Below are 14,148 nucleotides of genomic sequence, written 5' to 3'. Positions count from 1 at the left end.
TATATTTGCCCTGGTGATTCTTACTCGAGTTTCCATTGCACAAGCTACAACTACAAAATTGACATATTTCACCTTCAAGTTCTTTTGGCAAACATCTTTTTTTTTTTAGCACATCCAGTAAATACGAAGCAACATTAGCATTTTTTGTGTTGTGTTTTTTAGGTGACCTGATGAATATTCAGTCTGGCTTTACTGTAGCTCTGTACTTGTCTCCACAAACTCCTTAGGGAAATATCAGCTCGTTTGCTGCTCCATACTGTGTTCACCCGCTAGTTTCTAACTTTGTCTGCCACTTGTTTGTTACCGGGCAGGTCATGTACAATATGGTTTTACAGCTTTTTTCTTTTCTTTTCTGTAACTGAAAACTGAAAACAGCTGCCTGCTGCAGCTGAATATGAAACTGCCAGAGCAGCAGCAGTGAAGTGAAACAGTAGAGTTGGGCAGCAAGTTGTAAGCAATGAACTGAAAGGCAATATAAAGCTCCGTAAAGCTGAGTGCTGCTGCAGCGTCTGCCGCTAATTCTCTGTCTGTTCCCTACAAGGAACCAGTTTCTTGCCATTATAAGAATATTGATTACAGCTGCTTTAAGCAACAATCTAAATGCATGCTCGTACCCCGCTGCGCACCACATGATCAACTGCATCATTTATTTAATTTATCAGTAAAAAATTAAAGTTACAAGCAGTTGAACTGGTGGTAGATATACTCCTATTAGCTAGGATGTTTTTAAAATAAATTTATATCATTATAAGAACAAGTATGGTTCTGTAATGAATTCAATTCATTTCAAAAGTGATCAATACATTGAAGTCGTGTCTGGTGTATACATATTTTTAAAAAATCCAAATAAGCTAGGACATTACAAGCTTTGGTCTTCTTCATCTGAGGTGATTAGTGTGTTTGCCGGCTTTAAGGTGCAGACACTGTGTTATATGGCTGTGCAGATGCAATAAGCTCCTGTGAATTTGTGAGTCTGCTGGAGTCTGGTTTGTTTGGCGCGCACTTGGTTGTGAGGAGTCTTTGATGTTGTGCTGAAAGATCTGACGCTCTGATCTGAAGCTTGACAGAGATGGCATTACGTGAGACTGCGTCAGAAAATTTAGCATGTACAATGAAATGTTTCTGCTCGCGTCCACACAACATCATAGCCGCATGTTCCTCCACTGTCCTGCGTGTCCTGCTCTCAGAACAGACTCATTCCCATTAGAATAAGCTTCAAACATTCCCTTTAAATTGACAGTACAATTCATACTAATGCTGTTGGCGCTGTGGCCGCGCAGTGTATTCCCAAAGTAGTTACAGAGGTGTCTGAGCTGTTTCTGAGAAAGATGTGGAAAAGCCATTACAACTTAAAGTGTGTAAATTGCCGCAACCAAATGTGACCACCGCAAGTCATGTGGGTGGTACGCTAACAACGGAGTCAAGCTTGCCCGAAACACAAAGACAGACAAACATGGCTGTGCATATAAATGTGTGTATGCTGCTGCATTATAGTGTTCATTTGTTTATGCTGGGTGCCAGTGGGGGCAAGCAAAGATTAAAGTGGTAACTTTAACCTACAGAAGACGGAGTCAGTGTTGACAAAAAAAATTGAGAGAACAGGAGCAAAAGGGAATGCGGCGAAAAAGCAGCAAGGCAGCAGAGGGTACAAGGGTTTAGAAACTCTTTGATTGATCATAAAGGTGCTGATATTCCCCTAACAAGCCAAGCAAACCGAGTCTCTGAAGAATTTCTTTTCAAAACGATGACCAACAGTTGTTAACCCACAGATACACAAACGATTCACATACCGTACAGACAGCTTCAGACAGCTTCACTTTGGGAACTGGTTAGAAAAGTTTATTTCCCTCGAAGCCAGCAGGTCTCTGCACAGTACGGAGCCCGTTTTATTGCTGACAGCTTCACAGCAGTCTAGCTTTAAAGGGTCAGTTTAGCAGGTTATTTGTGTTTTCACACAATTACAGTAGACGTTATTGGTATTTTATTTTACAGAGAAAATAAAAAAAATAATAACACCTGTCGGCGGCAGTTTTGCCGGAAGTTTCTAAAACAAGAAACATTTTAACGTCGACTTTTCCAGCCCACTGCCTCTGGTAATTGCATTAATATTGGGTTCATCAAGTTGCACGTCTCACAAATTATCTTTAATACCAGCATTCTGCATGATTGCAGAAAGGCAGGTGTCCTTTATGTAGCAAGGCGGATTGGAAGGGCTTAGAAGGTGGATTAAAGGTTCGATTGATGCGGGAGACGAGAGTTTGCATCTGATCAGGGATATTATTTTTTTTATCACAGTCTTTTGTAGTTTCCTGTTCTAAAGCACGCATCAGTTTTCCTTGCTATAGCTGAGATATTTAGTCAAAGTTTTTTTTTATTAGAACGTCAAAAGTTAAAACAAAAGAACTAGATCTAAAAATAAAAATAAACCCTGGAATATTAGACCCTGACAACAAGTAAATGAAACTGACAAATGTTTTTTTCTGGTTTGTTTGAACCATCTTTTTAAGGTTGCTTTCCCTTTGGAAAGAGAAAAAAGAATTAATTGACATCGTTATCATATAAGCTGTGGGTGCAAGAAAATAACTCCTTTTTACGTGAGGGCACACAGAAACCGTGGAAGATGACCACATTTGTTGATTGCAATCATGCTTGGAGCCACTGGGCTCAACCTCACAGCGCAGTCTATATGTAGTCGCTGTGTCTTTTTATTTGTAGAAGTTTTCTCAGCAGGTTGTATGAGACAGTACGTAGCTGTAGAAGAAGGAAGTCAAACAAATGAACCTGTGCGAGTTTGTTTGCTTCTGACTCACTCCTAGATATGTTCTCCCTTTGATCACATGGATTTCAGCTTGTTTCCCTCCCACATCCAACAAACATACAATCACGGGGATCGGAGACCAAATTGCCTGTTGGTATGAATGCGAATGTGGACCCAAGCGAGCCTCACAGTCACTGAGGCTAATTGGAATCCAAATTTAGAAAAATAACCTGCGTTTTACCCACAGTACTCGTAGTCATGGTTATACCTCCATGGGGAAAAGTTTGAATGTAGACACCATCCAGACTCATAGCGGTGCTCCTTTTTCTTTCTTTCTTTTTGCCTGATGTGTGTTAAGTTTGTGTGAGTGCCCCTGGCCTGTCATTGCGGCACATCAGCAGTAGTAACAGGTGGTCCCCGTGGAGGGCAGACTGACAGGTAGATAATGATCAAAGAGGCCGTTTCCTGTGTTTCATGTCGGACTCAGAGAGAGACACATCTGTACTGCCAGTGCCTCTGCTTTTCTAATGGGCTCGGGTTGCAGAAAGCTCATCTCACACACATGTGCATGACTGCATGTACGAGCACAAACTTTAGTCATTTTGAGACCCCTCGCATTAACAGCTACTAACACATTTCTCAGATCTCCCCCGTGCCACACTCCCTCCCTTTTAATAAATCGCTGAACTCTTGCCGCCTGCACGCTGACTCTCCGTCATCTCAAACTGTCACCTGAACTGTATCACACATCCATAAAATATTAACCTCAAGGGAAAACACAGGCAAAAAAAACCCCACCTTGTCATTCTCCCCACCTCCCCCCTCCTCCGCAAGTAAGCAGTACTATCTCTCAGACTCAGGTGCCCGGCCACTCACGGATATCTTACCCTCAATCTTGTGTCCACAGTCGCCACTGGCTGCGTGGACGAGTTTGTACTCTCCTCTGCTCTGTTCAGCCTGCCAGTTTCTGTTTAATCAATTCAGATTGTATTTGAAGGAGGCCAAATCTCATCTCAGGTTCGGATGTTGTTGGAAATGAAGTGCATCCTGGACGATGGGTGTAAAAACAGCTTCACTTTATCTGGTAGATTAAAACTTCAGGGTCACGGTAATCTGTCTTAATGAAACTGTCAAGTAATCCGAGAATCTGTAAACTCCACGTGTCACGTCGGCGTCCTGGGCACCCTTTCGTGCGTACGTGTATATTTTAGCTGACTGAATTTAAACGTGATTTTTAAATTGCTGATTGGCAGACCAGAGGGTTGTGTGATTGCTTTGAGAGGTAGATTAACTAGCAATTAACCAATGTTAAGGTAATTGCGTAGCCAATCAAATAAAACTCAAAGCAGGTACGGGGGAAGCATGAGGCGCTGATTTAATCATCTATAAGCACTACTTCTCTATGCGCTCTTAGGTTTGATCTGTTGGCACTCTTAATATTCGAGGATTTATTTTGAAATTTCATTTCTGCAAGCAGTTTTATTTATTTGCAGCATTCACACCTTTGTACCAGCGGCCTCAGCAGTGGTCTATCAGGATCCAGCAAGCCTTTCACTGATGTGGATGTCATTTTAAATCAGCTTTTACAAATGATGATTCACTCAAACCTCAGCTTGAACCTTTCCCTCGCACAAAATGGTACAAAAGATCTTTTCATGGATCTCAGATTGCATGCTTCTCTGGAACCAAAATTCTCTTAAACCTTATCAAACGCTATATCAAACATACATTTAAAAAGTAGGTCGCGCAGTTGTCGCACACGTGCTCTATTTTATTCTGTTATTAGGAATCATATAAACCAATTTAAGCCCTGTTGACCCAGTTTTCTTTAAAATATCCCTTAAATAGTTGCAAGGTCACAGATTGTCTGATAGGATTACACATAATATGTGATGCATAGAAGCATGTTCCAACAGTTTCTTAGAGTTGTAATATATTTACAGTGTGTTAATTCTTTTTAGGACTGCAGAAATTAAGTTTGAGGTTTAATAAATGACTTATTGCATAAATGCAAGATGGAAATTGAAAGAGCAACTCTTTTTTTGCCTGTTTCACTTGTGCTGACTGTATATTATTGTAGGGTTTTATAATATAAAGCACCTTAAGGTGACTTATTGTGATTTGGCACTATATAAAAAAATGAATATATGCTAAGCTGTATTATCTGTTGGAAACACATTGTTAACGTAGCTCTAAACTGTCAAATTCTGGGCTTCTTCTAGATTCAGTTCACACATTTCCCTGAAATTCAGTCTGACATATAGTCTTTAGTCAGGCAGAAAAATTGGAATCCCCATTAAGAGTGTTTTGCTGTACAGGACAAGTTTTAATTCACTCTCCCAACAGTGGGATAGTGGGATTTAAGAGGTTAGGTAGTTCAAACATCAAACATGATTTGATCATTGGCCAGCCACGGATCTGGTTGATCTCCTTCCGTTACAGTGGATATTTTCCAGAGTTAAAAATTGTATACACAAAACCCAAGTTCCCAAGATGTACTGGAGCGCGTTCAAAACAAATTATTTGTGGTTTATATTTGATCTTAGTTCTCTCCCTTTCTTCAAAATGATTTATTATCATCGCTGATGTAGCTGCATAATGCATCTGACAGATTGTGCAATAATACAGTACCATACAAGTTCATTATAGCTCGTGCGCCGTGAAATGCATCTTGTGTAAGTCTCGGTCACGTTTGTGTCGGGCTTAATAAAGTTTGGAAGCGTTTCACATGATGCAATGGATGTGTAATGACCTAGAGTGCAATGCACATGGAGGAAAAAAAGGGTAATGTTGAAAACCTCAAAAGTTAAGTTTGAGATTATGAAGCAGTTTTTGCAGACAGATAAAAAGAGGGCATCACGGAAGAATGGAAACTGAGGTTTTTATTCCATTAACCGTAGCACGATGCTAACTCACGAAGCACATCTGAAGCTGTGTTTACATTTACCTAAAGCTGCATTCAGTCGCAGGCTGTCTGCCTCTTCTAAAAAGGGCTTGTCAACAAACACCAGTGAACTCGAGGCTGACCCTTTTTTGCACAACCCAAAGCTGGCAGCTGATCCCTCTGAAAACCGACTGAATCTCTGAAAGGGGAGCAAGAGATGCATAGCTGGCAAGCATGGAAAGCTTCAAATGATTGATAGCCATTTGTTTTGCCTGCTTAATACAACATAAACTCTCCAGCGATTCATCACCGGAGTGAGGGGTTTTTCACGGTGCCTCTGCAAAGCCCACTAAAAATAATTCATTTTCTGCGTGCTACGAGCCAGGCGCTAATGTTAAATATTCATGCGGGTCCAGTCTAAGTGATGTGGCCATTGGCACACAGTTAGAGCACACTCTGTGGAAGGGAGGAAATGTCAAGCTGTGAATAAATGAAAGCAGTGAAGCTGTATATTACCCTGCCATTGTGAATTTACTATAGTTGCCATTTTGTCCAGCCACTTCAAATGGATCTCTTTTATAATCAATACACTCAGTAAAACATCGAACATATTGCCACGTTGGCAAAAATCTCAGCTCGCTGTGTTTGCCCATCCTTTATTCAGTGTTTGTATTTGTTTCCTAATTTGTGCCTCATGAATGTTAACCGAGGGCTTTGTTCTGTTCCTCTTGTAGCAGTGTTCAGTACCGGCAACTAAGCCGACTCTCCTCAAGGATGTCGATGCACTTTGAGCCCATCTTGTCACATTAATCAATATAGCTTGTGCCTATGCAGCTGTTGTGTATCGACTGCCACATCAGTCAGCTGCATTCGTTTTTGAGATGTTTTCACTGCAAGCTGATATGAGAAGATGTTGTCATGGTTGCACAGAAATTGTTTTGAAACGCTATAGGTCATCTTCTGCCATGATATCAGTAAGCACAGTGGAGGGAAAGGGCAAAATATAATAGAACTTACTGGGTTGAATATCCATTTAGAGAAACTCAAATAGAGAGCATAATGTCCGCTGTGCATCATTTGGATGGAATAGGAAATGCTAAATGGCCTCATATTGACAGACACACTCTCCCTGTATTCATTTTTATCACGTGCACACACATTCGCACGTGTGCGCGCCACTCACATCCACGCACACGTTTCTTTTCTGCACTCTCTGACTAATGAGGCCTGGGGCTGGAGATGGTTCCATCAAGGAACTTCCCCCTCTCTTTCTCCTCTCTCTCTCTCGTTCTCAAACACGCACCTGATTGATAGCAGTGATTTGACTGAGAAAAGGGAAATGGGAAATTGAAAAATGGTGGGAGAAGATTGGAAACAACGTGCTGATTATAAACTCTGTGAGGAAACAAAAGGCTTTCCCTCTGCCTTTTCTCTTAGCTCTGAGGTAGCAGGTGTGTGTCTGACAGGTGCCTGATTGAGGCGCACAAAAGACATTACAACTGCAAACAAATGGACGTATTTAGCGTCCCCGGATGCAGTTAACATTTTGGGCTGATAGAAGTGATTATGAGTATATGAGCACACGCAGCCGGGGAATGGGCCCAGGTGTTTGGGTGAGTGGAGCAAGAAGGCAGCCATGTTATTGTTGTGATGATAATAATCCATCTATACAATTAATGGTATGCCATCACCAAGGTCATCAGCCTTTGGAGATGTATTTAATATGTCTCACATTGTAATAATAGAGCCTTTCTGCGCTGGCGACACATACACAGGAGGTGTAAGACCGCACAGATTTATCATCATGAGAAAAAAAGAAAAGAAGCGTGAGTGAAAAAGTGAGAACAACAGACGCTGTGTTCCAAATTCGCTGATTTACAAAATAACCTCAGTTACCTCGATGCCATCGCCATTTATTCTGGTCTTTTTATGTTTATGCTCTTTTGTTTCATGATCAAAAAACCCCCAAAACCACAAAAAAACCCAGCACTTTCACAACAGTGGCATAAATTAGCCACTGCCTCCTTTTGGAAAGCCTTTGTGTATTCCATAAATAAGGGAGCATCTTGGCTGAAGCCCCGGTGGTTTAATATTCTCTGAGAGCTTCCAGACAGTGAGTGGTGGTGCAGCAGCTGTCTCTTGACCCTGCCGGACCCCCACTTACCCCTCTGACCAGCTCCTTTCCACTGGGCAGGCTGTGGCGATGACAAGCCTGTCAGAAGCTTCTCCTAATGTCCTAATTACCCCTCACACACACATACATCAGGCGTGCTTGCACAGATGTACACACATTCCTAGTGAGTAAGCAAATATGCTGGCAGACAAGCTAAAAAGGACGCACTCACGTTCTCACCGTTTCCTGCTTGAGTATTGCTCATGTGAATTTTCCTTGCAAGAGACCGCACATTAGGTGAGGCATTACAGTGTAACCAGAATAGCAGTGGTTCTTCCCCATAAACAGTTCTTGGAGTCTTGATCTGAAACATTTCTTGTTTCTTTTTTTTTTTATCTGGGCACAATCAGAGCGTCGGTTTCTCTACTGTGATAACAAACGTGGCACTCCTGCTGCAACTTTCTTTTAAAAACTGACACCAGGCTGAAAAGAGGTTTCAAAGTGCCTGCTGCCTCTGAGCAGAAAGAAAAGACACCAAAAAGTTGCAGCATCACCCGAAATAGACAACGTGAATGAGATGTGATGTGTCACTTTGCCAGAGGTTAAGCTTTGCTTCGGCTTAGAACACGAGTCTCTTCTCTGGTGCATGGTTTTGGGTGCAGAGCGTAGTGCTGCTGCCGCTGCTGCACTTAAGTCTGTGCTCAGTCAACTAGTCTTGTTAACATAACAGAGTGGATCATTGTGCCTGGTAGGAAAAAAAAGGAAATCATTGTACCTCCCAGCAAAAGCAGTTGCTAAGTGATTCATAGACCCGGATAGTTACTGCATTTGTCACAATCCGCATGACTTAATCGTGTGCTGCTATACCGTTCTCCCTTCCTCATATTGTGCTGATTTGCAATATATCTTTTGAAAAAGTGTTGTTTTGTAATTCTTGTCGGATCACCTTTAGTTTGACAGATCTAAAGCAACCACTGTCTCTTTTATTTTGCTTTTATTTTTGCCACTTTTCTTGGTAACAGGGATTGTGTGGTGCCTATCATGTGAGACCGTGTGGAAGAGCAGCCTGGCATCCACACTCATCAGAAATTTGTTAGCAGCTTTTTTTTAAACACACGCACACACCCCACCCCCTTGTTTTTTGTTTTTTTCTTTATGACACGACTAAGACACGAACACTACCGGAGCTGTGCGGAGCTGTCATGAAAGCGGTTGGCTGCTGTTTGCAATTTTTTTTCTCTTTTTTTCTGTCAGCCGCAGAGACATTTTCATGTGTATTGTGAACGACAGCACCCAGTCAGGTACACCGATGATATTATTCACCTTTTATGCTTTCAAAGGCGTTTCTAACACTGACATGTCTTAATTTGAAAATTGCATTCACAAGAACACGCATCTCTGGGAATTTCTGTGCAATTGCAGATGCCCATAGCACTTCACTGAGGGGGGACAGGGCACCGAATTCAATATAGCTACTTTTTTCTTTTTTTATCTGACAGCATTTCTGAAGGATTACCCTTTAATCTCCCAACGCAGAGACTCGCGTCAGCTACATGTGTCTTGCTGGCGCTGCTCACACAATCAAGCAATAGATTGGACCTTTACAAAGCATATCCCATTAACACAGAGCAATTACCCACTTCTGTGGGGATATTTGCAAAATCTCCTTTTTGTTGCGGTTTATCAAGCAGAAACATGCTTTGCATCTCCTGTAAGCCTACCTGATTATAATGTCTCAATTGACTCAGGGGAAATTTAATCTGAATATTCCTGGCCGTGTTTACAGGTGAGCATTTTCTGATATTTCACTGACTGTTTGGGCTGGATTAAGTAGTACCGGAGAGGTGATAATAAAAGAAGTGGGTCAAGTACATAAATGAAATGCAACTTAATTAGTTCTGCCATTTTACAGAGTAGAAAATAGCTCTTTTTTTTTAGTATAACAAGAGCACACAATCTTGAGAGGTCCACTCAGAAGCTTTTTGTAGAGATTTAGGCCATATTATTCAGTCTTAATTGGCGGATGACGTTGGCTCCATTGTCGTAGAGATTAAGCTGCTCGGTAGCTGTTATGATTTCAGCCACGTCAACTTTTAAGTCATCTGCTTGACTAAATGTTATGTAATCCCAACTCAGGTCTGTTTGCTTTTTTTTTTAAAAAGGTTTTTAGGAGTCAATTAATGGCTATTTTCATGACACATTAAGCAGTGAGTAAGCCTAATATTATTTCCTTAGGCTCATAGACTTTTTAGTCTTTGTGTTTTGCAACAACCCATAACTCAAAGAAGTATTTCATAATTTGCAAGGTTGATTTATGCCAAAGGGATGACTCACTTTCCACCCCAAATGGGAAAATAAATCCTTTGTTTTGGTAGATAAGAAAGGTCTCCCACCTGAGAGCTGTTGGCACTGAACTTTTGTCTGAGCACCCACAGACTGTAACTACAGATGGGCTTAGCCACTTTTCACAATGTAGCTGCAAACATTTTTATTTTTTTTATTTTTTTTTATTTTTGAGAAGTGATCATAGTTTGGATGAGAGGGTAAAATGCTGAGACAGCAGCTAATGCTTGTTTAATGAGGTGTATCCATATATACTGCTTGGGTGCATCCCACAGTCAGTATCTGCTAATTTATGCTAAGTAATATACAAATAAAAAGTTAAAGACAAGCAGGAGCGCTTTGTTGGTGCTAACGACACAGCAGGCCATAATAATTGAACTAAAACTCCAACCCCACAGGCATGACAGAGAGGTGGCTCTGTCATGCCAAGCTGCTAATAATGGATAGCATTATAGCTTAATGTAGCTTAAATAGGTGGGCTGTTAAAACAGTTATACACTATTGGAGATAAATTATCTGAATTTCAGGAGCAGGACCGCGCCTCCAAACATGCCCCTTCTGGATCTTATCTATATATGATGACCCATTTCTACAAGCTGTTCGTTCCCGCTTTCGTGCCCCATCCTCCCTCCCCTTTTTTCAATTCTTTCACTTATTCACTTCTTATTAGTACATGAGGATCTGCCAGGCCTGGCAGCTGCATTGAGAAAATGACAACATGGGCCCAGCTAGTGAATTGTCATGATGTAAAATATTAGCTTTGGGGATTAAAACTGCACTTTTTGTACTGGTTTGAAAGCTGCTATAAAAAAAACCCTGATCACGAGTCTTCGGGGCCTGACTCACCTTTGAACCCTGCATCAAGTGGCCATCAGAGGAACTGCTGCCTTGACATTTGAGTCTTCATTTTTCAGCCCTGGAGTTGCTATATGTATGCACACTATTAGGCCAATAGGCTACCTACAGTACAAACCTGGAATGTCTGCGAATTTGTTTTGCTGTTGATAAATGAATAGATAGGCTTTCAGCTAAAGCATGGAGCGTGCTCAGATGTCATGTCGCCTCCAACCATTTCATCTGCAGTTCACAGAAAAAATAAATGGCATATCTGCGGAAACTGAACAAATTGTTTAATAGGGATTTCAAACTAGTTACAACTGATAAGAAAGACTAGAGTAAAGTGTTAGAGACTGGTTTTTGATCTTATTTGTGAGGAAAGCAGAGTTTCTTTCATCAGTTTGCTTTGTGAAAATTCTGACCTCAAGAGTCGCCTGTGTTTATTGGGTCCACTCTGCAGGAGTCCGCTTCTCCATCCGATTTCCTTGAAGAGAAAAAGTTTGAAGCCCACCTCTGATCCTACTAATTAAATGAAAACAGTGGGCTACCCACAGTAAGACAGCATTACTCCACACACACATGCACTGTCGCAAAGGTAACCAGTGTGGGTGTCTCTATGGGGAACTACACCAAGCTCCAACATCCCACTCTGTTGTGTCCTCTTATGCAGTGCGATCACACACTAGGTTGACATGCAACACGCTTCAGATCATGAGCATAAATAAGCAAGGGATGTTTTACCTGAAAGGAAGAACATTAATTCAAAGGCATCACTCTAGTACTGAGAAGAAATGTTGCCTCATTAGTGTTACCCCACTGCTTTTACCGAGCAGTAGGAAGAGAGAGAGAGAGGCTATGTGCCACTCTTGCCACACAGACATCTTGTCTCCGGAGATCTTAGTTTGCCTCAGTGAATAAAAAACAGCGTGCATTATTATGGATTCACTGGGGTGGCAATGGGTTGAACGTAGACCCCTGAATACTGGTGCACTTAGAGCCTCACTTCGTATAGAAAACATACTGCAGTGCAAGAGTCTGCCCTTTCAAATGCTCACAATGAGCCGGTTTCCAGCAGGAAATGTAGCATCAATGTAGGTGGAGAGTGTGAAATGCTCCACTTTTGTGTTTCTGAACATAATGTTGCTCATTGTGCAGAACGGGAAGATGCGATTTGGATGAAAAGGAAAAGAGGTGAGGCGACAAGGACAGACATTATTTGGAGGACGGTTAGCCTGCCTGCTCTCATCCAGTGTGATTGACATATTGGTGCAATGGGTGCACTCGCACGAATGCCATCACATGCATTTCCCCAGAAATCTGTCTATCAGCACTGTCTAAGCAGAGCGACAGCCATGACATCTAATCACAGGCGAGCTGGCACCTCATAACTTCTACCTAATGTGCTGCAGGTACAGAGGAGAGAAGGGGAGCGCTGCACGACAGCACCCCCGCCACCAAAACACTATTTATAGCCCCTTCAGAGGCCACCAGCAGGAAGTGGATCATACTGAAGGGTTAGGGAAGGTGTCACTACACTATATCACAAGTCTCTGTGTTTAGATATAGGTCTCTCTTGACAAGATTAAACACCGAGATGCCCCGCTATCAGGCCGACGCATTTTTCTGGGTTATAGTCCTGACAAAGTATTGCAGCAAAACGAGGGCAGATATGGTACACATACAAGATGATAATGAGTCATTTACATAATGTTGCTACAACATATAATTACCTGGCAATTAAAGCAGCTCAAAAGCCTCATTATGGACTGTCCTGAGGGCTGGTTGGACTGGGATACATGCAGCGTGCTCATTCAAGCTCAAGTCTATCAACGCCTATTATTCGTGAGTTCTTTTTTTTTTTTTTTACATCAACTGCCCAGAAGCCTCATTCTGGTGAATTATCACATATAAGCAAGTTTTGGCTGACACGCTGTGTTTTAGATGAAGCAAAGCTTTAAGGTAGTGAGATATCGTTGCGGGCTCCTGGACAACGTTCAAAATTTGTTTCCCATCATGTGTGATTTGTCACTCACATTTTTGTGTCCCGAGGGACTTGCTGACACGTCGAAAATGCACAAAGGAGCCATAACAAGGACATGTGTCATACCTTACACCCTTATTAAGCCAGCAATGACAAGTTAGACAGGCAGTCACTTCACCATACTGTACAGCACGCTTGGCACTGAAGCTCCCATTGCTCACAGCCAGAGTAAAGAAGCACCAAAGTCTGTGTGAAATGTCAATATAATAAAAGATGGTGCGAAATATAAAAATGTAGATGTGCAGCAAGGGGGCAAGAGATTTGTGTGTGTGTGCATGTGTGTGTGTCAGAGTTGTTTATGAATAGCAGACAATGAATGATGGAAGCTCTCCCGAGGGTACAGGCCCTGAGCAATGCTGCAGGGACTTGGGAACGCGCCAGTCTCCCATGCCCTGTGAGATGCCAGTTTGGGTGGGCACCGTTCCGAATGGGTGCTCTCTTCTCCAGGATACACGGCGGGTCCCAGGGGAGCGTCTCCAGGCAGTGGCTGCTCCACAGTGGGGCTGGCTGGAATCTCAATCAGGGACACAAGGGGTAGAAAACAAAGTCCAAATATTCCCTCTGTACCTCTATATTGATGTAACATCGGAAAATAGATGAAGGCAGGAAAATGGCTCATTACGTCGGAATCGCACACACCTGTGTTGTAAAAATGACTCATTATGACGGCTTTTGTATTTGTCTTAATTGGTGGAAAATTACACAAATAGCATATGGAGCTTGAATTTAATGAATTTCAACAAGCCTATTTAAAAATTATGAATATGCTTTTTGTTACCAGTGGAATATAGCTCCCTGCTTACATCCTGTCTGCTCACAACTTGTCTGTTTTTTTTTCTCCTCTTTTCTCTCCTGCTCTCCTTCTTACCTGTGCTGCAACAGGAGCTGCTGAAACCCTGACAGGTAATCTTTCTTTTTGCTACCTGCTGTTCATTTGGAAGTGCTTGCTTCTGTCTGTGTCTGTTGATTGGCTGTCCATTGCGGTTTGTTCATCTGTGCATGTTTACATGAATGGCTGGTTATGTTCATAACGTTTCTTTTCAGGAAGGAGGAGATAGCCGTCGGCTCACAGCTCTGATCCTCTGTTTTTATTTGTAATTCTCAAATCAACATTTCACCACATGTAATGGCTGATTTCGATTTCTTTTCAAGCCACTTGGTTTCCTCTTCAA

At 42.0% G+C, this 14,148-nt stretch overlaps 1 protein-coding gene across 4 annotated transcripts in view; it reads left to right on the top strand.

Moving 5' to 3' along the window:
• cadm1b (cell adhesion molecule 1b) overlaps positions 1–14,148 on the top strand; it is a 169,539-nt gene that overhangs the window by 99,307 nt on the left and 56,084 nt on the right. For 3 of the 4 annotated variants that reach the window (XM_085430383.1, XM_085430381.1, XM_085430384.1), the window contains exon 2: positions 13,859–13,879. The exons of the other annotated variant lie outside the window; for it this stretch is intronic. In XM_085430383.1, coding sequence (XP_085286509.1) covers positions 13,859–13,879 — 21 coding nt within the window. The remainder of the gene's footprint in view (positions 1–13,858; positions 13,880–14,148) is intronic. 4 annotated transcript variants of the gene reach the window in all.

Source organism: Copadichromis virginalis, linkage group LG14 (genome assembly GCF_057382275.1).
Source record: "Copadichromis virginalis isolate Kocher_CV1m ecotype Utaka linkage group LG14, C_Virginalis_male_GT1.1, whole genome shotgun sequence".
Classification (NCBI taxonomy): Eukaryota; Metazoa; Chordata; class Actinopteri; order Cichliformes; family Cichlidae; genus Copadichromis; species Copadichromis virginalis.
Note: the sequence above shows the minus strand (reverse complement) of the source record. Positions and strands in the feature narration are given on the sequence as shown.